This window comes from Engystomops pustulosus, chromosome 3, assembly GCF_040894005.1.
Source record: "Engystomops pustulosus chromosome 3, aEngPut4.maternal, whole genome shotgun sequence".
Taxonomy (NCBI): Eukaryota; Metazoa; Chordata; class Amphibia; order Anura; family Leptodactylidae; genus Engystomops; species Engystomops pustulosus.
Window position 1 is genome coordinate 141111401 of NC_092413.1, and position 27854 is coordinate 141139254.

The following is a 27854-nucleotide window of genomic DNA, read 5'->3' on the forward strand; positions in this document are numbered from 1 at the left end:
TTTCCCCCACCAAACCATTTAACTTGCCTTTGGAGGTTTTTTTTCCCCCACCAAACCCTCCCGCGCGGGGGGGGGGGTTGATCATTGCTTTGGCAACCCTGGGACCCAAGAGCTGCCTGCCGGCACTGCCTAAAAGATGGCATCAGTGATGTCATTTTAAAGGCACAGTGTCAGCCTATGCATGTGCATAGGCTGATAGTTCTAATACTCCACAAGACATCTAAAGCGAAATATAACGCAAAAAAAACTCTAAGTCATAACACAAACCCCACATATATTGGGGCACATTTACTTACCCGGCCCATTCGCGATCCAGCGGCGCGTTCTCTGCACAGGATTCGGGTCCGGCTGGGATTTAAGATGGTAGTTCCTCCGCCGTCCACCAGGTGGCGCTGCAGCGCCGAAAATAATCTTAACGCCCCGGAATGCACCATCCCATAGAAGGTGAAGGTGAGCGCTCCCCAAGCGACACATTTTCGGTTTTTAAATGCGGCGGTTTTTCCGAATACGTCGGGTTTTCGTTCGGCCACGCCCCCCCGATTTCTGTCGCGCGCATGCCGGCCCCGATGCGCCACAATCCGATCGTGTGCGCCAAAAACCCGGGGCAATTCATGTACAAGCGGCGCAAATCGGAAATATTCGGGTAACACGTCGGGAAAACGCGAATCGGGCCCTTAGTAAATGACCCCCATAGTATCACCGTGTCCCTAACAATCAAAAGCAAAGTCCATAACAAACAAGGGGTTAGCAATCTTCCTAAAAGCTGTTTCTGATAGTTTGTGGGTTGCAGATTTGAAAATGGGTTGATTATATAGGGGGGTTTTGATGTTAAATATGTAAAATTTCATTCAAAACTGTATTTATCCCCAAAATAGTCAATTCTGAAAATACAGAAAATCGTTATTCTATTTGTAAGCCGTTTTACATCAAAATACATTATTCAGCAACTTATTTAGGTGGTAAATCTATCTGCCTGAAAATGCGATGAATTCGAATTTCAAAAATTCATATTTTTTTCTTTTTTGGGGTAAATAAATGCAAAACTTATCAGCCAACATTACCACAAAAATTAAGTACAACATGTGGGGAAAAAACAATCTCAGAATCACTTTGATAAGTAACAGTGTTCAAAAGTTATAACCATATAAAGCGATGCAAGTCAGATTACAAAAAATGGGACTGAGTCTTAAGCTGTAAAATAGCTGCGTCCTTAAGGGGTTAACACTTTCCATATCTATAGAATTTTTCTCAGGTTTATAAGGACATAAGAATGTCCAGGTCCCTTTATCTCTGAGCTGTCAGTGGAACATTAACTATTTAAATAGAGAAGAAAAGCCAAAAAGAACTATTATCTTCTGCACTATTTTATGTCATTTTGTGGAAAATGTAGTTACCATTTACAGCAGAGAAGTGGAAGAGGCACTGGGCACTTTAACCCTTTGTTTTTATGAGAATGGAATACTTAAAGAGAACCCGTCATGCAAAATAACCCCTCTAATCTAAATAGATTTTCATAAACTGCCATTAGAAAGCATTGTCTCTATCCCTTCATTGTCCCTCTACATGCCTGTAAACCTAAGCAATAAGGTCCTACAGCTGTATGCAAATGACCTGTGAAATGTCCAATGAGTCATTAGCATATTCAAGCTGCCCAGATTATTCATGAGTGGGAGGCACAAACACACCCCCAGTGCTTGATTGACAGCCTGTGTAATGCTGTGATGGCTGCTACATATGCTTGCTAGTGGCCACAACCCCTGCAGCCTGTGTGTGTTTATGTAGGAGAGATACAACAGCTCCAGGATGCAGCCATGTTATAGCAGAACATGTCAGGTACTTGTGTAGCTGATGTCTGTGTATCACACATATGTATTAGGAGGGTGCAACATGTCAGCAGATGCACTAACTATGCTTTACTATACATTATACACAAACATGAGCAGGGGGAGGAGAGGGGAGGGGGAACAGGGGTGACATCACTGCCTCTGACCATGTGACCAGCCTCATTTACATAATAAAGAAATTATGATTTTACAATAATTAATGTATAAAATCACTAGATAAAGGCTAGGATGGGATCCTTGTGAGCTGCTCCAACAGGTAGTAGTGACCGGACTAGTGACAGAGACCTGATGACAGGTGTCCTTTAAAAATGTTCAAAAGTACTGAACAATGTAAAAAATTCAGTATAACATGATAAAAGCTTCTTTATGCATCACATAAATGTATAAACTTATACTGGTATTAATTTATTTCATTCTAATTTTCTTATTTTACTTCTTTACTTTTATGATAGAAAAACCACGTGAAGCTTGTTTTGATCCCGGGAACATCATGAATGGAAGTCGGATTGGTACAGACTTTAAACTTGGATCCACTGTAACTTATCAGTGTGATCCTGGTTATAAGGTCATTCACCCGGCAACAATTAGCTGTGTAATAGGTACAGATGGGAAACCCGCATGGAACAAGAGTTTACCATCATGTAATGGTATGTTTTATTGTTAGCTGTCATATATAATATCTCCATTATGTCTATAGTGATACTATCAAATATTATCAGCCAAATGGTCAAATTTAACCTTGATGCTCTTTTACAGATAATAGATGCATTTTTTTAAGAACAGGAATGTTAGACACTTAGCATCTGCACAGCTTCTACACTGGCAGCCTACGTAGATTTACATGTACAGTACATTGTCAGCTAGTTGTGTTATGTACAGTATGTGGCTACTCCCCTCTAGTGGCCAAAAGTCAAGACATTTAGTGTAACCAGATTTATTGTGAATGAGTTTTACAAGACCTTTAAAGATTTCATACACAAAATTGAATAATTATTGTTCTTATACAAACAACCACTAAAAATTATAAATGTTGTTTTGTCTTGATTTACATCTTGTCAACAATTGTACTATGGTGAAAAGATTTACTTGAGATTTCTAGATATCTTGACAATAGATCGAACCTTGATGTGAAATTTCCATACTGCTAGTATTTAACTCCTGAGCAGTGATCTTACGAGGAAAGGTCATTGTTTGGGATTAATTGTCATGCATAGGATAAAGCCATGAATATGAGGGGGTTACAGAGTTACACAGTTGTGTTTGTCATTAAATATACAACATTGGGGCACAATTACTTACCTGTCCAAGGAGTTCACCTGAAGTGTATTGTTCCGATGATAATGCACTCTGGCGCGATTCACTAAGATCGTGCACCTGATTTCCTGCATCTGTCGCTTCCCCGCTCAGGTCCGCTGGAGTTCACCTTCTTCTTCCAGGTCTATGTAAGTGCATGTCTTGCTACACGATTTTAAAGTTAAATCCCGTGCTCAGTACAAATCCGTCGGATCTTCCCCCAGACTTCTGTCACATGAAAAGCGACGCGATTGGGCCAAAATCCGTGCACCACATTCCCCTCTGAAATACCTGTCCCAGCCATGCAATCCCCGAAAACATCAGGAAGTCCGACGGAAATGCAATCCGCGGACCCTTAGTAAATAAGTCTCATTGTGTTATCTGCCATATATCTATAGAGGCAGCACTGGGTAACATGACTGGCTTAACCTGTAAACCAGGGATCCGCCCCTTTTTATGAGATAACTAATAGACTTAACTAAATTTTAGTCATGTTGACCAGTTCTACGTCAGTAACTAGTAGTTCTATTATACTAAAGCTTACAGTATCTTGCTCAACAATGAATTATTTGAGTTTCTTACTTCAAACAAATGTTCACACCATACCTTCATATTCTTCACTCTGAACTGACCTCTTGTGGTTGTTGCCTATGTGGGAAGGATTTAGCATAAATCACATAAATTGTGAAGATAAATGGAAAGTGTAGTGATACTTCATATAGGATGACGTCAAATGGGAGGACCTAAATAGTATGGTGTTTCCTAGGCTATCCCAACTTATCCCGGTTTTTACATTATTGTAACTGATGAGTGAGCACCAGATGGGGTCTTGTAGACTCTTTCACTGTTCGTTAATTGACTTTGGCATTTATTTAAATAACATAAAAAGAAATCTGTTTTGCTTTTTTTCAGCTCCTTGTGGAGGGCAGTACAGCGGGATGGAAGGAGTGGTTTTATCTCCAAACTATCCAAATAATTACACTTTAGGACAGATATGCCATTACTCGATAACAGTTCCGAAAGAATTCGGTAAGCTATCAATGTACATAATTTTTGTTAAATGATGATATTCCATTTCTAATCAAATATAGATTCATACTTCTGTAAATTTCCCAAACTGCTGATAAAATGATGAAAACATTTGTCATTACACTTGATATTCTGTGCTATTCATGTTCACAAACTGCATTGTAAAGAACTGGGTGTAGTTTTGATGCTGGTTTTGGTGCAGTTTCTGATTTTGCAGGTGAACCCTGAAAAATGCACAGGGGGCATGTATCATGCTTTGTATGTCCGTTTTTTGGTGCACAATACATGATTTATGTTCCCCCTTTTGCCCAATCACTATAATTGTCAGATCACAGGGTGGCAGGAAATCTGTAAGATAGATTTACATTGATACTGAAATATTTATATGGATACTGACCTTCTTATTTTTTTACTTTTTAGTCGTGTTTGGCCAGTTTGCCTTTTTCCAGACATCATTAAATGATCTTGCAGAGCTTTTTGATGGAGCTCACTCACAGTCCAGACTGCTCAGTTCTCTCTCTGGAAGCCATACAGGTTAGTAAAGTACATTGCACCTTACCATTGTGCTGACATTATTTCCACTCTAATACACTGCAATCTACACTCACCGGCCACTATATTAGGTACACCTGTCCAACTGCTCGTTAACACTTAATTTCTAATCAGCCAATCACATGGCGGCAACTCAGTGCATTTAGGCATGTAGACATGGTCAAGACAATGTCCTGCAGTTCAAACCGAGCATCAGTATGGGGAAGAAAGGTGATTTGAGTGCCTTTGAACGTGGCATGGTTGTTGGTGCCAGAAGGGCTGGTCTGAGTATTTCAGAAACTGCTGATCTACTGGGATTTTCACGCACAACCATCTCTAGGGTTTACAGAGAATGGTCCGAAAAAGAAAAAACATCCAGTGAGCGGCAGTTCTGTGGGCGGAAATGCCTTGTTGATGCCAGAGGTCAGAGAAGAATGGGCAGACTGGTTCGAGCTGATAGAAAGGCAACAGTGACTCAAATCGCCACCCATTACAACCAAGGTAGGCAGAAGAGCATCTCTGAACGCACAGTACATCGAACTTTGAGGCAGATGGGCTACAGCAGCAGAAGACCACACCCGGCGCCACTCCTTTCAGCTAAGAACAGGAAACTGAGGCTACAATTTGCACAAGCTCATCGAAATTGGACAGTAGAAGATTGGAAAAACGTTCCCTGGTCTGATGAGTCTCGATTTCTGCTGCGACAATCGGATGGTAGGGTCAGAATTTGGGGTCAACAACATGAAAGCATGGATCCATCCTGCCTTTTATTAACGGTTCAGGCTGGTGGTGGTGGTGTCATGGTGTGGGGAATATTTTCTCAGCACTCTTTGGGCCCCTTGGTACCAATTGAGCATCATTGCAACGCCACAGCCTACCTGAGTATTGTTGCTGACCATGTCCATCCCTTTATGACCACAATGTACCCAACATCTGATGGCTACTTTCAGCAGGATAATGCGCCATGTCATAAAGCTGGAATCATCTCAGACTGGTTTCTTGAACATGACAATGAGGTCACTGGACTCAAATGGCCTCCACAGTCACCAGATCTCAATCCAATAGAGCATCTTTGGGATGTGGTGGAACGGGAGATTCACATCATGGATGTGCAGCCGACAAATCTGCGGCAACTGTGTGATGCCATCATGTCAATATGGACCAAAATCTCTGAGGAATGCTTCCTGCAGCTTGTTGAATCTATGCCACGAAGAATTGAGGCAGTTCTGAAGGCAAAAAGGGGTCCAACCCGTTACTAGCATGGTGTACCTAATAAAGTGGCTGGTGAGTGTATATTCTGTAGCAGATGTTATAAGCTTTTAAGTTGTTGGTATTCCGATCCCCCTACTACTGTACTGTAGGTTAACTAATCTGTCTATCATTAAAATTACCCGATACAAAGCAATACAATCATGACATGATAAAAGCATTGAAAGGCTGTAGTCTACACCTTCACCACTAGAGGTTGGTTAGACACAGTAACAGTCTGAAATAGTTAGCTGTCAGGAGATTGTATTGCTCTACAAATAGCAGCTAATTTCAAATTGCTTCTATTTTCTGTATCGAACATTGTGCAGTCACCCAGACTCCCAGCATCATCTACAATGTTGGAAGTCTCTAACACTTGGTCCCAGGTCAGTATTTTATCTGCATAATGTTACCAAAATATGAATATATTGAATGTATAAATATACCCACATAAAGCTGGGTGGAATAGTGATATGCATATCTTGATATGTGCAACTAAAAGGACAAATATGGAAGGAGACATCCACAGTTCTATCATTGGGATTAATGAAGCATGTTATTTATACATATTTACTTTTACTTTGCTTAGTTTAATTTTTTGCTGACATGATGCCTCACATTCCTTCATTATTAATCTAATATTTCTCAAACAAAAAGGTAGTTAAAAAGCTTATTATAAGCTTATAACAAGGTATCCCACGGCTATATCCTTGGTGCCTAGCTGAAGTTAGGGGTGGAATCAGGCAGGAGGTGTGCAGTTTTCCTCCAGCCCACCCAAGAATACTAGTGTAAGACATTTAAATCCCCACAATAATGGAATGAATGCTTGTTTGATGTTTATTCATTCCAGGTTCTACAGTTGTGTAGTTGATGCTTTTTTGTAATTGTTCTCCACTTTGGTCTACCGTAATTATCTATTCAGAGTTTATTATAGAAATATTACACAATAGTATTTCTAAAATATACAGCTCACGTTTAACATATACAACAAGATATAAAAACAGCAGATGAAGCATTTACCTATTAACTGTTACCCTTCATGATAGAGTAATAGCTTTCCAGTTATTGTTTACTGGGCTGCGCTAATGACATTCACAATATATGTCTAGTATACACAGGCGTTGATAAGGTTACCAGGGACTCTAGGATGTATTAAGATCATTATCCTCATTTTCCTAAAGTTCTAAAATAATCAAATGTTTACTAAATAAATACAGTTCCCTAACCAAGCTTAGTATATAGATTTAGTAAGAGAACAAAGCTTACTGCGTAGACACAGAAACAAGATACAGCACAAAAACCAAGTTCAAAACTGTTGAAAACAATGCTAAAATAGCATAATAATTTCAAGATTAAAAACAAGCTGAGATAATCGCCAAAAACCAACATTCAGTGTACTGTATATGGAGGGAGGTAAGGTATGGCCCCTGGCATCTATATTTTTCCCCCACAAATCAGTAGCTCTTGTGATCTAGGGCTTTGCCAAATATCTTTATTACCTATGTCCTGCATTTTCTTTGCTATCCTCCTCAGTTTAGTTGTGTTTCCTGGCTTTGTTAGTAATCCCTGTGAATAATCACTGTCATGTAAACAACTTTACAGGAGGTGGGACTACTCTGGAGGGAAGAGGGGGAGATCATGTGACATTGCTTTGTGTGTGTGCTGTCTCTGGCACAAGATAATGAGGTACAAGTTCTCCTCTGTTCCCTCTCAGTCATTCTTACCCAGTCTGTTGTTCTACATAACTTTCTCTGTCTCTGTCTCGCTACACCTTTAGCTGTGTCTTAGACTCCTCTGCAGCCACCTCCTTCTCCTATATACTTTACACAGCAGACCTGGTAAAATCAGTGTGCACACAGTACAGGATATACATTTCATGTGGCTATGCTAGTGTACCACATATACAACTGCTAGTTTCTACTTCTAATTACTAGTTTGATACTAATTACATGCGCCATGTGATAAAATTAGCCAAACTTGTTTCTATATATTCCTGTATGTACACTATAAAGTCATCAGTGAATTCATTTGCAGGGATTTTACTTGATGAGAAAACTCAAGGTTTCATGGAAACTGTGGGTAGCCTAAATCTGACTCTAGGGCAGTGGTGGCGAACCTATGACACTGGTGCCAGAGGTGGTACTCAGAGTCCTTTCTGTGGGCACCTGGGCCATCGCCCCAGCACACCAGACAGGACTCAAAGAATCTTCCTGCAATTCCAAGCAACTTAAAAGATGCTGCTTTCAGTCATATTTTGATACCTCCTTTGCTACTTGGGACTGTAGAAAAAGGGAAAATCAATAGACAGGGCCGAATTATCTTTGGAGGATCTCCTGCTGGCCCCTACAGGTCTACACAGGGACACTGGAAAGAAGCTAAAATGATGCTAATTTTCCATCTTTCTACTGTGTGGCTGTCCTCAGGAGGCCAATATGATTGTTGAAGAACAGGGAGCAGTAAGTTACGCTTTAATTTTTGGTTGGCACCTCAAAATAAATAAGGGGGGGTTTGGGTGTCTTTTTGGACACTCATCCGCTAAAAGGTTCGCCATCACTGCTTCAGGGCATAGGCAGGAAGAGGTTAGTCTCTGCCCCCTTCACTGCTGCCCAGGAATGTTTCTGACATGTAACTTCAGAACAGAAAATGATAGACCTCTGGAAAGAAGAGGGCAATTATCACCGTTTGGGCATTGTTTTTTTGTGATTTGTAGTAAGAGGAATGTTACACATATTACAGTTTGATAAAAATCATTATGACATTGAGAGTGACATTTTAATCCATCAGTAGGTGAATGTGCCAAAAAATAGCTTATTTCTCAATTTATACTTAGAACCCAAAACCAAATTAGAATAATATTGGGATATGAATGAATCCCATGAGTCCCATAAAATATAATTTGAACAGTAAAGCAACCACAATAATGTATGTTCATCTAACTGTATAGATATGTGTCAGGCTTGAGGGTTTGTGGATCCTCTGTACCACTGCAGATGATGACTCAAGCCACTCAAGTGGTACCCGGTTTTCACCAGAGCCCGCCGCAAAGCGGGTTAGACAAGCTGCGGCGTGATACCACCAGGTCGTTCCACAGCGTGACTTGTCTGCAGTGGCGGCCAAGGTTGGGGTACAGAAACCGCAGACAATCTCGAGGTCAGGTCCAGGCACAGGGTCAGGGCAGGCAGCAGAGATGCAAAGTCAGAGTCCAGAGTCGAGGTCAGCAATAGGAGGACCAAGCAGAGGGGTACGGGAACACAGCACACAGGACAGCAGCAAGGAGGAACACTGGTACACAGGACAGAACACAGAGGAGCTCAGGTAACACAGGAACGTACGATACACAGGAACGCAGGTAAATAGCAGAAGAGCTTTCTCTCAGGCTGTGAGGCACAAAGATCCAGCAGGGTTTGCAGGTAGAGGCAGGCTTATATAGAATTGGGCCAAATGGCCAGCGCCAATTAATGGCGCGCTGGCCCTTTAAATCTGGAGAAGGTGCTGCGCACCCTAGCAGTCGGGGGCGCGCGCACAAAGTGGAGGGGAGTGAGACGGGAGCCGGGACTGGTGAGACGTGCTGGCAGTATCAGAACCAAACTTATTTTATAAATGAATTACTATAACCAAGCTTATCAAATAGATGTGGCATCAGAGCCAAAAAACAGTACCAGAACCAAGTCATGTAACTACATAGAGACTGTATTAGCACCCCACTCACAACATAACAAAGCCTGTTACACAAATACAGTAGCAGTATCAAGCTTACGAATTAGATATAGTACCAGAACCACTATTACAACATTCATAAAGTACAAGTACCCGTCTAAATGCATAATTGGTGCTCAGACAACTTATACTGAATATTTGTTGTTCTCATCCAACAAATGTTATAAAAATAATTAATAATTCCTTTATTTATATAGCACACACAGATTATGCAGTGCTAGCACAGAGTTTGCCAAATCATTTCCTGTTCCCATGGGGCTCACAATCTAATTAACCTACCAGTATATTTTGGAGTATGGGAGAAAACCGGAGGACCCGCAGCAAACCCATACAAACGTGTTCCGAATTATTTACATTAAAGTTCCATTTATTAACAGATATAGTAAAGACAGATGGCGAACCCAGCCTAATAACACTAATTTCTCCAATGGCAACTAAAGAAAGGTGCATCTGGATCTGCCATACCAGAGGTGTCCAGAATACTCCACTTACTTTTGTTATCTAACAGGATCTGGCTGTCACTTTGCCATTTTGATAAGAACAATATCACTGTCAAATATAGTGGAATTTTGAATGGGGCTCCTGATGGAGCCTTCAAAAAGTAGTTCACACAGAGGAATACACCATAATAAAAAGAAAGATGAATTTAAAAAATAAATATACGGTAGTTCTTCAAAGCTCCAGCTGCTAAAGTACTAGAAAAGTTTCATGTATCAATTATTGACAGGAAAACACTGTTTTTTTTCTAGTAATTTAGAAGTGATACATAACTTGAAAAGCTATTAAAGTTTCCTAGAGAGCTATGAAATCCTAATGACAAACACAAAGATAATATTCCCATTAAACTAAGTAGCTCAAAAAGAACAATAAATCTCATATAAAAAGTAGAATATGACTGTGTGTTTAACTAATTGGGTGTAAACCCTTAAAGAATTTATTTTTCCTCTTTTACTGCACATTTATTCAGTGGGCAAAATAGCTAAGCATCTCTTATTTGATTCTTTACGGCAATAAGGTATTGCACTATATGCAATTTCTAGAAGGGGTATGTCACCAGAAACCTATATTTCAAAAAAGTTTTTGTGATAAGCAAATGTTATCTGTACAATGAAGTACTTTTAAAGTATTAAAACATTAAAAGAAAATGATATGAATGTAGAATTTGTCATCGTACCGATCTAAAGAATCAAATGGATGAGTCTTTTGGACCACACAGAGAAACCTGTTAAAACGGGTTAAACCTGTTAAAAGAAAATTGCCCTGTGCACAAATATTAAATGATGCAAATAAAAAGTACACATTGGGGCACATTTACTGACCCGTCCCATTGACATCGCCGATCCGGAATGTCCTATGAAGATTCGGAGCTGCCACGATTCACTAAGGTCGTGCGTCCAATTTCCTGCATGTGTCGCTTCCCCTGCTGAGGTCCGCCTGAGTTCACCTTCTTCTTCCCAGTGAATGTGAGTGCTGATCTTGTGAGACAATTTCATTTTTAAATTCTGCGGTTTGTCCGAATAAGTTGTGTTGTCTGACGTCCTTTCCCACCGATTTGTGTCTCACGCAAGCCAGCGCTGATGCGCTACAACCTGATCTTGTGTGCCAAAAACCTGGGGCAATTCAGGGAAAAACAAAAAAAAAAAAACGTGAAACCTTAGTAAGGGACATTGGCGTTTTTAGGGGGCATGCTTTAGTCCAACAGGGACAGCTGTGGACTGCCCTTGTAAGGGCGGGAGTCAAAGGGGACTATTTAGGGAAAGTTTACCATTCTCCCTTTGGAACCCCTGACCCCCAGCTTGTGGGTGCGTTTACATCTGAACTACGGTAAGAGTATCTTTTTCTTGATTATCCTTACCTGGATGTAGCAACTATATTTATGTGGTATTTGGGTTACATATATTGATACTAGACACGTGACACACTTTTGTGATTTTAAGGTTTTTTGGATTAAAAGTTATATTTTATTAATAATACTTTTTCCTATGCTGTTAAGAATTTTTTGCCTACTATAAATCCTATAAATAATAAGGATGAAAACTCATTCATCATTTAAAAGATTATATAATAATTTGATATCTATACTGACAACACACCATGTGGCTGCAGCCATCAGTCACTTTGAAAGTCAGGTCACAAGACTGCTAAACAACAAGTAGAAATTTACCAAAGAGAAAGGTTAGGATATTACCACTAGTAGAAAAGGCAACATAACTGTCATATTGATTTAAATATTAAATCATAATGTAAATATCAGGTTGCTTGATATATTCGAAAGCCTAACACTGACCTTTATCAAATAATGAAATATGTATAAGTAATAAAACAAGATGTTATTACTTCTGTTATAGAGATAATGGATGCTATTTGCTTTCATTCTGAACCTATGCATACTTTATTGTAAGTGTGTATAAGGATGATAATGTATTTCTCTAATCTAGGGAATCTAAGTCTAAGAGAGTGTAGGTTCAATGACGGAAGTTTCTACTCCAAATATTTATATCTACTTTTTCTTTTGCTTTTTTTTTCAAATGACAATGTTTGTTACTTTAGTTCTTTCAAGCATTGTGTTTGGGCAGACTATAGTCAGCAAGCAAATTAAAATTAAAAATATTTATTAACCCCTTAAGGACGCAGGGTTTTTCCGCTCATTTCTCGCTCTCCAACTTCAAAAATCCATAACTTTTTCATTTTTACGTGTACAGACCTGTGTAAGGGCTTATTTTGTGCGTAACAAATTTTACTTTCCCGTAATGTAATTTATTTTAACATGCCAGGTACTGCGAAGCTGAAAAAAAATTCCAAATGTGGAAAAATTGAAAAAACGTCACATTCTTGTGGGCTCAGTTTTTTTTACTTTGACTGTGCACTCAAAATAACAACTCAGCTTTATTCTTTGGTTCGGTGCGATCGCGGTGATACCAAATTTATATAGGTTTTATTGTGTTTTAATACATTTTCAAAAATTTAACGAATGTGTACAAAAAAAAAATAATTTTTGCCATCTTCTGACGCTAATAACTTTTTCATACTTTGGTGCACGGAGATGTGTGAAGTGTCATTTTTGCGAAATGAGGCGACATTTTCATTGCTACCATTTTGAGGTCTGTGCGACATTTTTATCATTTTTTATTTCATTTTTTTTTGTGATGTAAAAAGGTGTAAATGTCGCATTTCGGACATTTGGGCACCATTTCCCGCCTCGGAGGTCACCGCCGGCCGTAACCGTTTTTATATTTTGATAGATCAAGCATTTTGGGATGCGGCGAGATCTAATATGTTTGTGATTTTTAGTGTTTATTAAGTTTTACATCAGTTCTAGGGGAAGGGGGGGTGATTTGAATTTTTAATATTTTATTAATTTTTTTTCTTTTTTAACCTTTTTTTTTTCTTTTTTTTTCCCACTATTTCTTAGACCATCTAGGGTACATTAACCCTAGATGGTCAGATCGCTCCTACCATATACTGCAATACTTCTGTATTACAATATATGGCATTTTTGCAGGTCATTCATTACAATGAGCCACTGGCTCATTGTAACGAATCTCCAGAAGCCATGTAGCCTCGTGTCAAAAGAATTTCAAAACAACAGGGTGGTGTGTAAAGAAATGGTCCATGTCATAAATGCATTTCAAAATAATCAAAAGTTTATTAAGTAGACACCAATAAAAACATTTAAAAATTGCACGTGTCAGAATATGTGCCACAACAGGGAAATTGGTTATGACGCAACCAGCGATTTTCCCCTCCACACTATCCCCTATAGGAATATGTGCAAGTGCATCATAGATACATACAATCTTAGAGGTACAAACTGGCTCAGAATCAGGATAACACAATCAACAATGCATAAGAGCTAAAATAGCCTCTATATATCCATATAACAGTTGCCAGAAATGTCCAATATTACCTAATTCAGACTTGCATAGGGGAGTAGTGTGGGCTAGTGCCCCACGCGTATCGCCACCTCCGTGGCTTCCTCAGGGGTAACCAGGTGTTAATAGATCAGTAGTATATATACAAGTTTTTTTAGCCCATTGACCAATGGGATGTCCCATGCAATGTCTGCACCTGTAATTGATGATGCCTCAGCCGCGAACCTCCCACAACGCCAGGCGCCGCCCGCGCATGCGCAGCCACCTCGGACCTCCACCTCCATACCGAGGGGCCGTGCAAGCGCGAGCCGCGCCGGCATCGCGAGAGTTGTGCCGCGGCTACTGCATAACAAGTTAGAGTGGTGCGGATACGTATCCAGGTGATGAAGAAGATGCTGGACTTCTTGAATAAATGTAGGAGGAGATTTAAAACATTGAAAAATGGTAAGTATCTATCTCAGTCTGTGAAGGAGGGGACTTATGATTAAACATTATACAACATACAGTACAATATAATATAAGTTTGGCCCCACATAATGAGCCTGGTGCAGTACACAATTCAATTTACAATTTGATAATACAAAATATATCTTTGATGGTGGTATGACTTAGCAAGCAAGAATGTGTCTAAAGTGACTGGTGCTAATAAATAATAAAGTGCATTAAAATTTCTTCTTTAGTTTCTTGTGTTGATAGTCGAACTGTGGATGTATAAAGTACCATTGTGCAAGATCCCCACGAGTGTTTAGGATGCCTGTAAAATAAACCAAAATAGCAATACACATTAAGAGGCAAAGAAAAAAAAGAAAAAGACATTGATACTAGAGATGAGCGAACATACTCGTCCGAGCTTGATGCTCGATCGAGCATTAGCGTACTCGTAACTGCTCGTTGCTCGGACGAGTATTTCGCCCGCTCGAGAAAATGGCAGCTCCCGCCGTTTTGCTTTTTGGCGGCCAGAAACAGAGCCAATCACAAGCCAGGAGACTCTGCACTCCACCCAGCATGACGTGGTACCCTTACACGTCGATAGCAGTGGTTGGCTGGCCAGATCAGGTGACCCTGGGATAGACTAGCCGCTGCCCGCGCTGCTCGGATCATTCTCTGTCTGGATGCCGCTAGGGAGAGAGCTGCTGCTGGTCAGGGAAAGCGTTAGGGTGTTCTATTAGCTTACTGTTAGGCAGGAGTGATTCTACAACAACCCAACAGCCCTTCTTAGGGCTACAATAACGTTATACTTTTTTTTTTTATTTGCTTGTGGCTGGGCTTGCTGGCACTAGTAGTGCAGCTAGTACCATATTGTGAGGAATTTGCAGGGGGACTTGCTACCGTTGTGTTTAGCTCTTAGTGACACACATATCCACCTCAAACACCAAAGTGGGAAAATTTATTAGGGGTTTGATTTCAATTAGGCACAGTCTGCCAGTTTCTTTTTATTTTACGTTTATTTTTTTCATAACTCAGCGTCATCTCATCTGGCATAGTAGTGTGCTTTCATACTTGGCTAGAAAATAGCCATAGGAGAATCCAAACGGCTTACTTACGCCTACAGTAGCGTTATATATATTTGATTTCTGGTTGATCTGCTGGTGGCTGTAGTTGCTGCAGTGCATCTACTAGCAAATTGTGAGCAATTTGGAGTGAGACTTGCGACCACTGTGTTGTGCTCTTAGTGACGCACATATCCATCGCAAAGACCGAAGTGGGAAAATTTATTAGGGCCCGGGGTTGGATTTCAATTAGGCACAGTCTGCCATTTCCTTTTTTATTTTACGTTTATTTTTTTCATAACTCAGCGTCATCTCATCTGGCATAGTAGTGTGCTTTCATACTTGGCTAGAAAATAGCCATAGGAGAATCCAAACGGCTTACTTACGCCTACAGTAGCGTTATATATATTTGATTTCTGGTTGATCTGCTGGTGGCTGTCCTTGCTGCAGTGCATCTACTAGCAAATTGTGAGCAATTTGGAGTGAGACTTGCGACCACTGTGTTTTGCGCTTAGTGACGCACATATCCATCGCAAAGACCGAAGTGGGAAAATTTATTAGGGCCCGGGGTTGGATTTCAATTAGGCACAGTCTGCCATTTCCTTTTTTATTTTACGTTTATTTTTTTCATAACTCAGCGTCATCTCATCTGGCATAGTAGTGTGCTTTCATACTTGGCTAGAAAATAGCCATAGGAGAATCCAAACGGCTTACTTACGCCTACAGTAGCGTTATATATATTTGATTTCTGGTTGATCTGCTGGTGGCTGTAGTTGCTGCAGTGCATCTACTAACAAATTGTGAGCAATTTGGAGTGAGACTTGCGACCACTGTGTTTTGCGCTTAGTGACGCACATATCCATCGCAAAGACCGAAGTGGGAAAATTTATTAGGGCCCAGGGTTGGATTTCAATTAGGCACAGTCTGCCATTTCCTTTTTTATTTTACGTTTATTTTTTTAATAACTCAGTGTCATCTCATCTGGCATAGCAGTGTGCTTTCATACTTGGCTAGAAAATAGCCATTGCAATAGGATAGCATCGTTTGGTTTTAAAAACTAAAAAACACACAAAAAAAAAAACACAAAAAAAAAGTTAAAAAAAAAAATTAAAGTTATAACTCTCATTTTCAAAATGTTTAACCCGAGGGCTAGGGGTAGAGGACGAGGGCGGGGACGTGGGCGTCCAACTACTGCAGGGGTCAGAGGCCGTGGTCCTGGGCGGGGTGAGACACCACCTGCTTATGAGGGAGCAGGGGAATGCCGCAGAGCTACACTCCCTAGGTTCATGTCTGAAGTTACTGGGACTCGTGGTAGAGCACTGTTGAGGCCAGAACAGTGCGAACAGGTGATGTCGTGGATTGCCGACAATGCTTCGAGCAATTTGTCCACCAGTCAGTCTTCCACGCAGTCCACCCATGTCACCGAAATCGGCACTCCTCCAGCTCCTGCACCTCAGCCTCCTCCCCCCCAGTCTGCCCCCTCCCAGCAAAATTTGCCATTTGAACCGGCATACTCTGAGGAACTGTTTTCTGGACCCTTCCCACAGTCACAAACCACTTGTCCGGTTGCTGATGAGCAATTTTCCGATGCCCAGGTTTTCCACCAGTCGCAGTCTGTGGGTGATGATGACCTTGTTGACGTACTGGAAGAAGTGTGTAAAGAGGTGTCCGACAATGAGGAGACACGGTTGTCAGACAGTGGGGAAGTTGTTGTCAGGGCAGGAAGTCCGAGGGGGGAGCAGACTGAGGGATCGGAGGATGATGAGGTGACAGACCCAAGCTGGGTTGAGAGGCCGGGTGAACACAGTGCTTCTGAGACGGAGGAGAGTCCTCGACCAGAACAGGTTGGAAGAGGCAGTGGTGGGGCCAGACGGAGAGGCAGGGCCAGAGCTGGTGCATCAGCGCCAAATGTGTCAACTAGTGAAGCTCCCGTGGCGAGGGCTCCTGCGGCGAGGGCTAGATTTTCAGAAGTCTGGAGGTTCTTTAAGGAAACACCGGATGACCGACGGACTGTGGTGTGCCACATTTGCCAAACCAGGATCAGCAGGGGTTCCACCACTACTAGCTTAACTACCACCAGTATGCGCAGGCATATGAATGCTAAACACCCCACTCAGTGGCAACAAGCGCGTTCACATCCGGCCGTGCACACCACTGCTCCTTCCCCTGTGTCAGCTGATAGTCAGCCCCCTGCCCAGGACCCTGCCACAAAAACCCCATCGTCGCCTCCATGATCCTCCACAGCATCCACCAGCGTTCAGCTCTCCATACCCCAGACGCTGGAGCGGAAACGCAACTATAGTGCAACCCACCCGCACGCCCAAGCCCTTAATGTGCACATCTCCAGATTGCTAAGCCTGGAGATGCTGCCCTATAGGCTAGTAGAGACCGAGGCCTTTCGCAGCCTCATGGCGGCGGCCGCCCCTCGGTATTCGGTCCCCAGCCGCCACTACTTTTCCCGATGTGCCGTCCCAGCCCTGCACCAGCACGTGTCAGACAACATAATCCGTGCCCTGACCAACGCCGTTTCTGACAAGGTCCACCTGACCACGGACACGTGGACGAGTGCTGCCGGGCAGGGCCACTATATATCGCTGACGGCACATTGGGTTAACTTGGTGGAGGCTGGGACCGAGTCTGACCCTGTGGCTGGTCATATACTGCCGACGCCGAGGATTGCGGGGCCTACCTCGGTCCAGGTGTTTCAGGCCTACTATGCCTCCTCCTCCTCCCACCCCTCCTCCACCTCCTCCTCCGAACGACCATCCGTGGGCATGGCGCCATCAGTCGGTAGCTCTAGGCACAGCAGCAGTGCCGTCGCTAAGCGACAGCAGGCGGTGCTGAAACTGTTGAGCCTAGGCGATAAAAGGCACACCGCCCAAGAACTATTACAGGGCATCACGGCGCAGACTGATCTGTGGCTGGCACCGCTGAACCTGAAGCCAGGCATGGTTGTGTGTGACAACGGCCGTAACCTGGTGGCGGCTCTGCAACTCGGCAGACTGACACATGTGCCATGCCTGGCCCATGTGTTAAATCTGATAGTTCAGCGTTTCCTCAAGACATACCCCAATCTGTCTGATTTGCTCACGAAGGTGCGCCGCATCTGTGCGCATTTCAGGAAGTCCAGCACAGATGCTGCCACTCTCAGGGCAGCGCAGCGCCGCCTCCAACTGCCCGCTCACCGACTGTTGTGCGACGTGCCCACGAGGTGGAATTCAACACTGACCATGTTATCCAGAGTTTACCAGCAGCGCCGAGCGATTGTAGACTGCCAGATGTCAACTTCCACCAGAACTGGTAGTCAGGTCAGTCAGCTTCCTCAAGTCTACAATGAGGAGTGGACGTGGATGTCTGATATCTGTCAGGTGCTGAGTAACTTTGAGGAGTCAACACAGATGGTCAGTGGCGATGCCGCCATCATCAGCCTCACCATCCCGCTGCTTGGCCTGTTGAAAAACTCTCTGGTCAGCATGAAGTCGGAAGCTTTGCGCTCCTCACAAGAGACGGGGGAAGAAGATTCCCTTGTTGATAGCCAAAGCACCCTTAGGTCTGTTTCTCAGCGCATATCGGAGGAGGTGGAGGAGGATGAGGAGGAAGAGGAGGAGAATGTTGGCGAGACACAAGAGGGGACCATTGTTGAGTCCTTCACTGTTGAGCGTGTATGGGCAGAAGAAGAGGAGTTGGAGGAGTTGGAGGAGGAGGAAATGGACAGTCAGGCCAGTGAGGGGAGTGAATTCTTACGCGTTGGTACTCTGGCGCATATGGCAGATTTCATGCTAGGCTGCCTATCCCCTGACCCTCGCGTTCAAAGAATTTATTCCAGCACCGATTACTGGGTGTTCACTCTCCTGGACCCACGGTACAAGCAAAATCTTTCCACTCTCATCCCTGGAGAGGAAAGGAGTGTGAGAATACATGAATACCAGCAGGCCCTGGTGCACAAGCTGAAACAGTATTTCCCTTCTGACAGCGCTAGCGGCAGAGTGCGTAGTTCTGCGGGACAAGTAGCGAGGGAGAGTAGGCGAGCAGGCAGCTTGTCCAGCACTGGCAAGGGTACGCTTTACAAGGCTTTTGCCAGCTTTATGTCACCCCAGCAAGACACTGTCACCTGTCCCCAGTCTCGGCAGAGTAGGGCTGATCTTTACAGAAAGATGGTGAGGGAGTACGTAGCTGACCATACCATCGTCCTAAATGATCACACAGCTCCCTACAACTACTGGGTTTCAAAGCTGGACATGTGGCACGAACTGGCGCTGTACGCCTTGGAGGTTTTTGTCTGCCCTGCCGCTAGCGTCTTGTCCGAGCGGGTTTTCAGTGCAGCTGGTGGCATCATCACCGATAAGCGTACACGCCTGTCGACTGACAGCGCTGACAGGCTGACGCTTATCAAGATGAATAAAGCCTGGATTTCTCCTAATTTCCAATCTCCACCAGGTGAAGGAAGCTCAACCTGAATAATTTATCCACTCCTCCTCCTCTTCATTTTCCTCCTTCTCCTCCTCTTTGTACAGTAAAGCAGAGGAAACTGGCTATTTTTTGACAGGGCCCACTGGCTCTAGCTATAGTACTTTATGCATTTAATTTTTATGGAGGGCCACCGACCCGGTCCTCTGTTTTAAACAATTTTTGGGAGTGCCACATACAGGCACTCAATCTATTCAATTTTTCTGGAGGGCCACCTACCTGCTCCTCTGGTTTGAAAACTTTTTTAAACTGCCACATACAGGCACTCAATCTATTCAATTTTTCTGGAGGGCCACCTACCTGCTCCTCTGGTTTGAAAACTTTTTTGGACTGCCACATACAGGCACTCAATCTATTCCATTTTTCTGGAGGGCCACCTACCTGCTCCTCTGGTTTGAAAACTTTTTTGGACTGCCACATACAGGCACTCAATCTATTCCATTTTTCTGGAGGGCCACCTACCTGCTCCTCTGGTTTGAAAACTTTTTTGGACTGCCACATACAGGCACTCAATCTATTCCATTTTTCTGGAGGGCCACCTACCTGCTCCTCTGGTTTGAAAACTTTTTTGGACTGCCACATACAGGCACTCAATCTATTCCATTTTTCTGGAGGGCCACCTACCTGCTCCTCTGGTTTGAAAACTTTTTTGGACTGCCACATACAGGCACTCAATCTATTCCATTTTTCTGGAGGGCCACCTACCTGCTCCTCTGGTTTGAAAACTTTTTTGGACTGCCACATACAGGCACTCAATCTATTCCATTTTTCTGGAGGGCCACCTACCTGCTCCTCTGGTTTGAAAACTTTTTTGGACTGCCACATACAGGCACTCAATCTATTCAATTTTTCTGGAGGGCCACCTACCTGCTCCTCTGGTTTGAAAACTTTTTTGGACTGCCACATACAGGCACTCAATCTATTCCATTTTTCTGGAGGGCCACCTACCTGCTCCTCTGGTTTGAAAACTTTTTTGGACTGCCACATATAGACACTCAATCTATTCCATTTTTCTGGAGGGCCACCTACCTGCTCCTCTGGTTTGAAAACTTTTTTGGACTGCCACATACAGGCACTCAATCTATTCAATTTTTCTGGAGGGCCACCTACCTGCTCCTCTGGTTTGAAAACTTTTTTGGACTGCCACATACAGGCACTATCCAAATTGAATTGTCTCCATAGCAGCCTCCACACGTTGTCTCCATTGCTACCTCCAAAAGTCGTCCATATAGCTGCCTCCATACATCGTCCCTTTATCAAACGAGGTGTGTCAGGCCGAAATTTGGGTTGTTTTCATGGATTCCACATCAAAGTTGTTAACTTTGTCGCCACCCTGCTGTGTTATCCACAAAATACACTGGCAAACTTTTACCATTTACGGATATTATTTCAGCGCTTCTTGCGCATCTGTTTACATTCCCCTCACCCGCCATATCCTAAACTTATAAGAACGCTACTACACTTGATCTTATACAAAAGGTTCTTAGAAGTGCTGTTTGGGGAGTAGCCTAGAGACAGGGGCTTGGATTGGCGAAAGCTCGCCTGGCAGCGGAGCGCCAGCTCCATGCCAAGAACCAACTAACATAGTTTTAACTGCAGCACCTTTAATCTACTACTAGTTCACTGCCTCCTTACATGGTCCCCTTATCAAACGAGCTGTGTCAGGCAGAATTTTGGATTGTTTTCATGGCTTCCATGTTAACTTTGTCGCCACCCTGCTGTGTAATCCTCAAAATATACTGGCAAACTTTTACCATTTACGGATATTATTTCAGCGCTTCTTGCGCATCTGTTTACATTCCCCTCACCTGCCATATTCCAAACTTATAAGAACGCTACTACACTTAACTTGGTGCAGGCTGGGACCGAGTCTGACCCTGGGGCTGGTCATATAGTGCCGACACAGAGGATTGCGGGGCCTACCTCGGTCCAGGTGTTTCAGGCCTACTATGCCTCCTCCTCCTCCCACCCCTCCTCCACCTCCTCCTCCTCCGAATTACCATCCGTGGGCATGGCGCCATCAGTCGGTAGCTCTAGGCACAGCAGCAATGCCGTCGCTAAGCGACAGCAGGCGGTGCTCAAACTGCTGAGCCTAGGTGATAAAAGGCACACCGCCCAAGAGCTATTACAGGGCATTCCACATCAAACTTGTTAACTTTGTCGCCACCGTGCTGTGTAAGCCACAAAATATACTGGCAAACTTTTTTCATTTACGGATATTATTTCAGCGCTTCTTGCGCAGATGTTTACATTCCCCTCACCCGCCATATCCCAAACTTATAAGAACGCTACTACACTTGATCTTATACAAAAGGTTCTTAGAAGTGCTGTTTGGGGAGTAGCCTAGAGACAGGGGCTTGGATTGGCGAAAGGTCGCCTGGCAGCGGAGCGCCAGCTCCATGCCAAGATCCAACTAACATAGTTTTAACCGCAGCACCTTTAATCTACTACTTGTTCACTGCCTCCATACATGGTCCCCTTATCAAACGAGCTGTGTCAGGCAGAATTTTGGATTGTTTTCATGGCTTCCATGTTAACTTTGTCGCCACCCTGCTGTGTAATCCACAAAATATACTGGCAAACTTTTATCATGTACCGATATTATTTGAGCGCTTCTTGCTCACCTCCTTTGGTTCCTCTCTGCCACCCATTGGTTTGAAGCCTGAGTCCATTTAGGGTATGTTGCCATGACACTCTCTAGCCTGCCGCTGCTGCCGCTGCCGCTGCCTCTGCATGCCGTCCCCTATAGTGTCAGGGTCAATTATTGGATGTTTTAGATGCTATCTAGCCTCATTCGGTCACTCTGTCATGGCCATGCTGTTGCCCATAATTTTGGCATAATGGTGCGATTAAGCAGCCTCAGAGGCATCCATGCATGCTGCCCCTGCTGTTTCCTGTCCATTTCCGTGGTGTTTCCATCCTTTTCTGAGGTTCCCAGGTGTTTGGCCAAGCTTCCCTGTGCAGAGCCTTGGTCCCCTTGAAAAATGCTCGAGTCTCCCATTGACTTCAATGGGGCTCGTTACTCGAAACGAGCACTCGAGCATCGGGAAAAGTTCGTCTCGAATAACGAGTACCCGAGCATTTTAGTGCTCGCTCATCTCTAATTGATAGCCATTAAACAGGACTACCAATTGATGTGTGTCATTTTTAATAGTGCTGTCTGTGTGTTTTATAAGTATTCATACCATCATGCAGGTGCAGTACCCAACAGCCACATTGCATGGTAAGCATCATACTTACAAGTTGTATATGCAATTATTTTATTTACTTTTTATAAAATCCCGTAAAGAGGAACTCCTCATTAAGTCCTCTTGGTGTCATAGACTGGGTTTGGAATATCCATTTGGTTTCCTTCTGTAATAATTGAGAAGTTGTACTCCCCCCTCTGATGTTCAGTAGAACTTTCTCCAGTCCCACTATCTGGATCTCCCTGCACGTACCTCCATGGTAGTGATGAAAGTGTGAGGCCACGGACATAAGGCTTTTGTCCCTGTTGAAATCTCGTCTTGCCGTGGAGATTGTTGACAGATGCTTCTGAATTCTCTTCCTTAGTTCCTGTGATGTTTGACCTATATAGATCTTGGGACAAGAACATGTAATTGCATATATCACGTCTTTTGAACGACAGTTTATATAGTTCTTGAGTGGATATTCCTTACCATCAACTGGATCTTTGAAATGATCAGTTGGAGTCATGAATTGGCAAATGTTGCAGTTTCCACAGGCGTATGAGCCCTTTAGTCTATTTCCTCCCGTCGTGCTCACCGATCGTTTAAAGTGGCTCTTAACCAAGATGTCCTTCAAGTTTCGTGCCCTTTTTGATGTGACTTTGGGACGAGGGTCAATGTATGTTTCCAATTTAGGTTCACTCAACAGGATATTCCAGTTCTTCCCCAAAATTTTGTATAAATCTTGCCATTGATTATTATATGTTGTGACAAATCTGACTTTGTCATCCGTTGTCTTGGGCCTGGGTTTTAGAATATTCTCTCTGTTTGAATTTTTGAGTTTGAGTATTCTCTCTGTTTGAATTTTTGAGTTTGTCGTGTCAAAAGAAGACCCGAGGCTACCATGGCAACCCGCGCGCCGCCATCTTTTAAACGCCGCCGGCAATGACAGGGTGCAAGCACCGACCACGGTTATTAGCGGTGGGGGTTTTCTGCAAAATGCAAAAACCCCCACCTTTGTATGAAGAGGACTCAGCCCGTGAGCCCTCTTCATACACTCCTTATACCTGTGTGTCGTAGAGCTACGGCACAGAGCACTAAGGGGTTAATTTCCATTTAATGGTAATAAGTACATTGAGTCAATGTTGTTTGAGCAGAGTTACAGAATTTTGATCTTACTGCAGGCATTTTGTTGTGTAGTTTAGTAAACCTCCACCAGGATCTGGTGGAATAGGGTGTTAAAAAACATAATAAAGTAATATTCAAAGTGAACATTGTAATAGGCACAGCTGGTGGTTCTGAGATACAGCTCCACATCAATAGCTAGACTAAATACATCCGCATTGGGGCACATCTACTAAGGGCCGTGCTCCAGTTTTCTGTCAGGCTTTGCATGTTGTTTTCAGTGCAAACTGCTTGCACAGGTTTTTAAGAAGTGTCTGTGTCACATTTGTGTCACATTTAACTGTTTTGTGTTGAGGCTGCACTTTGCTTCATTCAAATTTCTGCACTAAAGGGGGAGTTCAGCTGCTCTGTTAGACCGTGCACCATGCAAAGTCCAACAGAAATGTGTTGCATGCCTTATGTTAAAGGTGCACCAAAAAATAGTGGTGCACTCTGTCAGGGCAGTGCAAGGAGTGACAGATTCATGCAGAATGCACCAGAAATGCCGGACCTGGTGCACTCTGCACTATACACAGGCAAACAGCACATAGTAAATATGCTTCATTGTGTTCATGGTCTGAGCCTTAAAGGGTTGTTGTAGTTTTCTGTCCAACAAGGCATGTAAAAAGCCCAATTAACGACACATGTTGGGTGTCCACCCTGCATACCACTTTGGGTGGGACAAGGTGGAGAGCAGGCCAGACAAAATCAGCAGTGAACAGATCTGTAATCTCCACCAAGTCTAACCTTGATTTCAGCAGTGCTGGAGCCTCTTATATCTTGTGTGCAGTACACCAGGTGGGGGAAAATTAAGACTGTCATTCATTGAATGAGTCTTAACAAATAACCCCCAATGTTGTGTTTTTCCAGCAGTAATTGAGATAAACCACTGAAATATGTAATTGAAACGTTAAGCCTTAAAGTGAACTGTGGGTTGCATAGGTGTCCCAGAGTTCCCCATGTGAAAAGAGTAATGGTGATTGTTAGAATGCCTGAATTGTTTAGCTTTAAGGAATACTGTTTTCAGCATAAAGCAGCATGTATTCAGTGAATATGTTTTTGGTTTTATACCCACCCCTTTCAAACACTTTAGCAAAATATCTAGCACTTAAGCCCTAAAAACGTCTTCAGATTGAAATCATAGGCTGGCCCCAGAACGGGTGCAGGCCATAGGTAGTGAACAGGTATGGGGATGCACCTCCCCCTACCCGCCCAACTGGCATAGAGGGGGAAGAAGTTCGCAAACCCCAGCCACTGCACCAGGAATGGTGCTGGTACACCTGTTCTTAGGCATACAAGCTGTGATAAATCTCCCCCTTTCATATTTTCCTTTACCCCCCTCTATAAGGCAAGTACCCAATGACACCTCCTTGTATGCCTCTAAAACAGCAGAAACCTATAGCTCCAAACTTTCTCAAATTTCTGTTGGAAGAAATAAAACCATTTTTACACCCACAAAAAATGCCATCATCTCCATTTCTTTGTTATCCAACAATGAGAATGTATCATCATATAATGGAAATGGGGATCAGAAAGAGGGTTCTTCCACTTATTTTCTCAGTTGTCATACGGTATATACATCCTTTTATCCTGTTTCTCTGCAGCCAAAGAATCATCTTCATTTCTGGCATTTTACACATCTCTTTGCTATTTTAATAATATAAAAAAGTTTCAATGGATCCGTTCCTTTTACTCTGAACAGATTGTTCAAATGCCAAAGTCACAAAAGAATTCCATTTATAACTTCAATCAAAATTTAATGTACAGAAGATTGTGGTAGTCACGTTTGCCTTGTCGCAATTTTGTAGAACTAAGTGACTAGGTGATAAAGCGCTCCTTTGTATGAATACATATCTGAAAGTATAACCTCTTGCAGATTAGGCAGTTCTTGTCCAGATATCATCTTTATTAAGATCAGAGAAATTTGGACGAAAATAGACTAAGAAGATGTGCAGAATGATAAAAGCTAAAAGAGAGTGATTATGATTACAGAGAAAATGTGGTATCAGTATATCATACACAAACTAGGTTACCACATTCTACTTACCTTCAGAACACCCTGGAGAGATTGAACATGAGAATGGAGAGATAATTACTGTTATAGTCCTGTGTATGTGACGTATTAAAGCTCAGGGATGATATTGCGGGTCTTAAGTACTATAAGGTGGGTTTTATAGTGGGTTTGTGCGTTTTCAGTATTTAGCAAATGTGCAAAGAAAATTAGATATCATTAAATCATTAAGGTATATATTGTTATTTTAAGTATGAATCTGTACAGCTATAGTTAGTGCTGATGTTGTTTGACTACAACTTCGAAATATGTATCCACTTGTACAATCCATGAAGACCTTACTCTGTGTATACACATGTACAAACCACGAAGATCTGCTGCTGTGTATCCACGTGTACAAACCATGAAGATCTGACTCTGTGTATCCACGTGTACAAACCATGAAGACCTGACTCTGTGTATACACACGTACAAACCATGAAGATCTGAGGCTGTGTATCCATGTGTACAAACCATGAAGATCTGACGCTGTGTATCCACATGTAGAAACCATGAAGATCTGACGCTCTGTATCCACATGTACAAACCATGAAGATCTGACACTGTGTATCCACATGTACAAACCATGAAGATCTGACGCTGTGTATCCACATGTACAAACCATGAAGACCTGAGGCTGTGTATCCACCTGTACAAACCATGAAGACCTGACTCTGTGTATACACATGTACAAACCATGAAGATCTGAGGCTGTGCATCCACATGTACAAACCATGAAGATCTGACGCTGTGTATCCACATGTATAAGCCATGAAGATCTGACGCTGTGTATCCACATGTACAAACCATGAAGATCTGATGCTGTGTATCCACATGTACAAACCATAAAGATCTGACGCTGTGTATCCACATGTAGAAACCATGAAGATCTGACGCTGTGTATCCACATGTAGAAACCATGAAAATCTGATGCTGTGTGTCCACATGTACAAACCATGAAGATCTGACACTGTGTATCCACATGTTGAAACCATGAAGATCTGACACCGTGTATCCACGTGTACAAACCATGAAGATCTGACACTGTGTATCCACGTGTACAAACCATGAAGATCTGACGCTGTGTATCCACGTGTACAAACCATGAAGATCTGATTCTGTGTATCCACGTGTACAAACCATAAAGATCTGACGCTGTGTATACACATGTACAAACCATGAAGATCTGACACAGTATATCCACGTGTACAAACCATAACAATATGATTCTGTGTATCCACATGTACAAAACCAAAAAAATCTGATGCTGTGTATCCGCTTGTACAAACCATAAAGATCTGATGCTGTGTATACACATGTACAAATCATGAAGATCTGACACAGTATATCCACGTGCACAAACCATAACAATATAATGCTGTGTATCCACATGTACAAACCATAAAGATCTGATGTTGCTTATCCACATGTACAAACCATAAAGATCTGATGCAGTGTATCCACGTGTACAAACCATGAAGATCTGATGCTGTGTATCCACGTGTACAAACCATGAAGATCTGACGCTTTGTATCCACGTGTACAAATCATGAAGATCTGATGCTGTGTATCCTCGTTTATCAACCATGAAAATCTGACGCTTTGTATCCACGTGTACAAATCATAAAGATTTGACACTGTCTATCCACGTTTACAAACCATGAAGATATGACGCTTTGTATCCACGTGTACAAATCATAAAGATCTGATGCTGTGTATCCGCGTTTATCAACCATGAAAATCTGACACTGTGTATCCACGTTTACAAATCATAAAGATTTGATACTGTGTATCCACGTTTACAAACCATGAAGATCTGACGCTGTATATCCAGATGTACAAACCATGAAGATCTGATGCTGTGTATCCACGTTTACAAACCATGAAGATCTGAGGCTGTGTACAAACCATAAATCAATTTTACAATGTTTACAAACTATGTATCAATGTTTACTAACCTGACGCTGTGCTTTGGTTTATTA

At 42.7% G+C, this 27854-nt stretch overlaps 1 protein-coding gene across 3 annotated transcripts in view; it reads left to right on the forward strand.

The window, feature by feature from the left end:
- The window catches only part of CSMD1 (CUB and Sushi multiple domains 1), a 1135715-nt gene that overhangs the window by 870811 nt on the left and 237050 nt on the right, over positions 1-27854 (forward strand). For all 3 annotated transcript variants that reach the window (XM_072142316.1, XM_072142317.1, XM_072142318.1), the window contains 3 exons: positions 2297-2491; positions 4050-4166; positions 4587-4700. In XM_072142316.1, coding sequence (XP_071998417.1) covers positions 2297-2491; positions 4050-4166; positions 4587-4700 — 426 coding nt within the window. The remainder of the gene's footprint in view (positions 1-2296; positions 2492-4049; positions 4167-4586; positions 4701-27854) is intronic.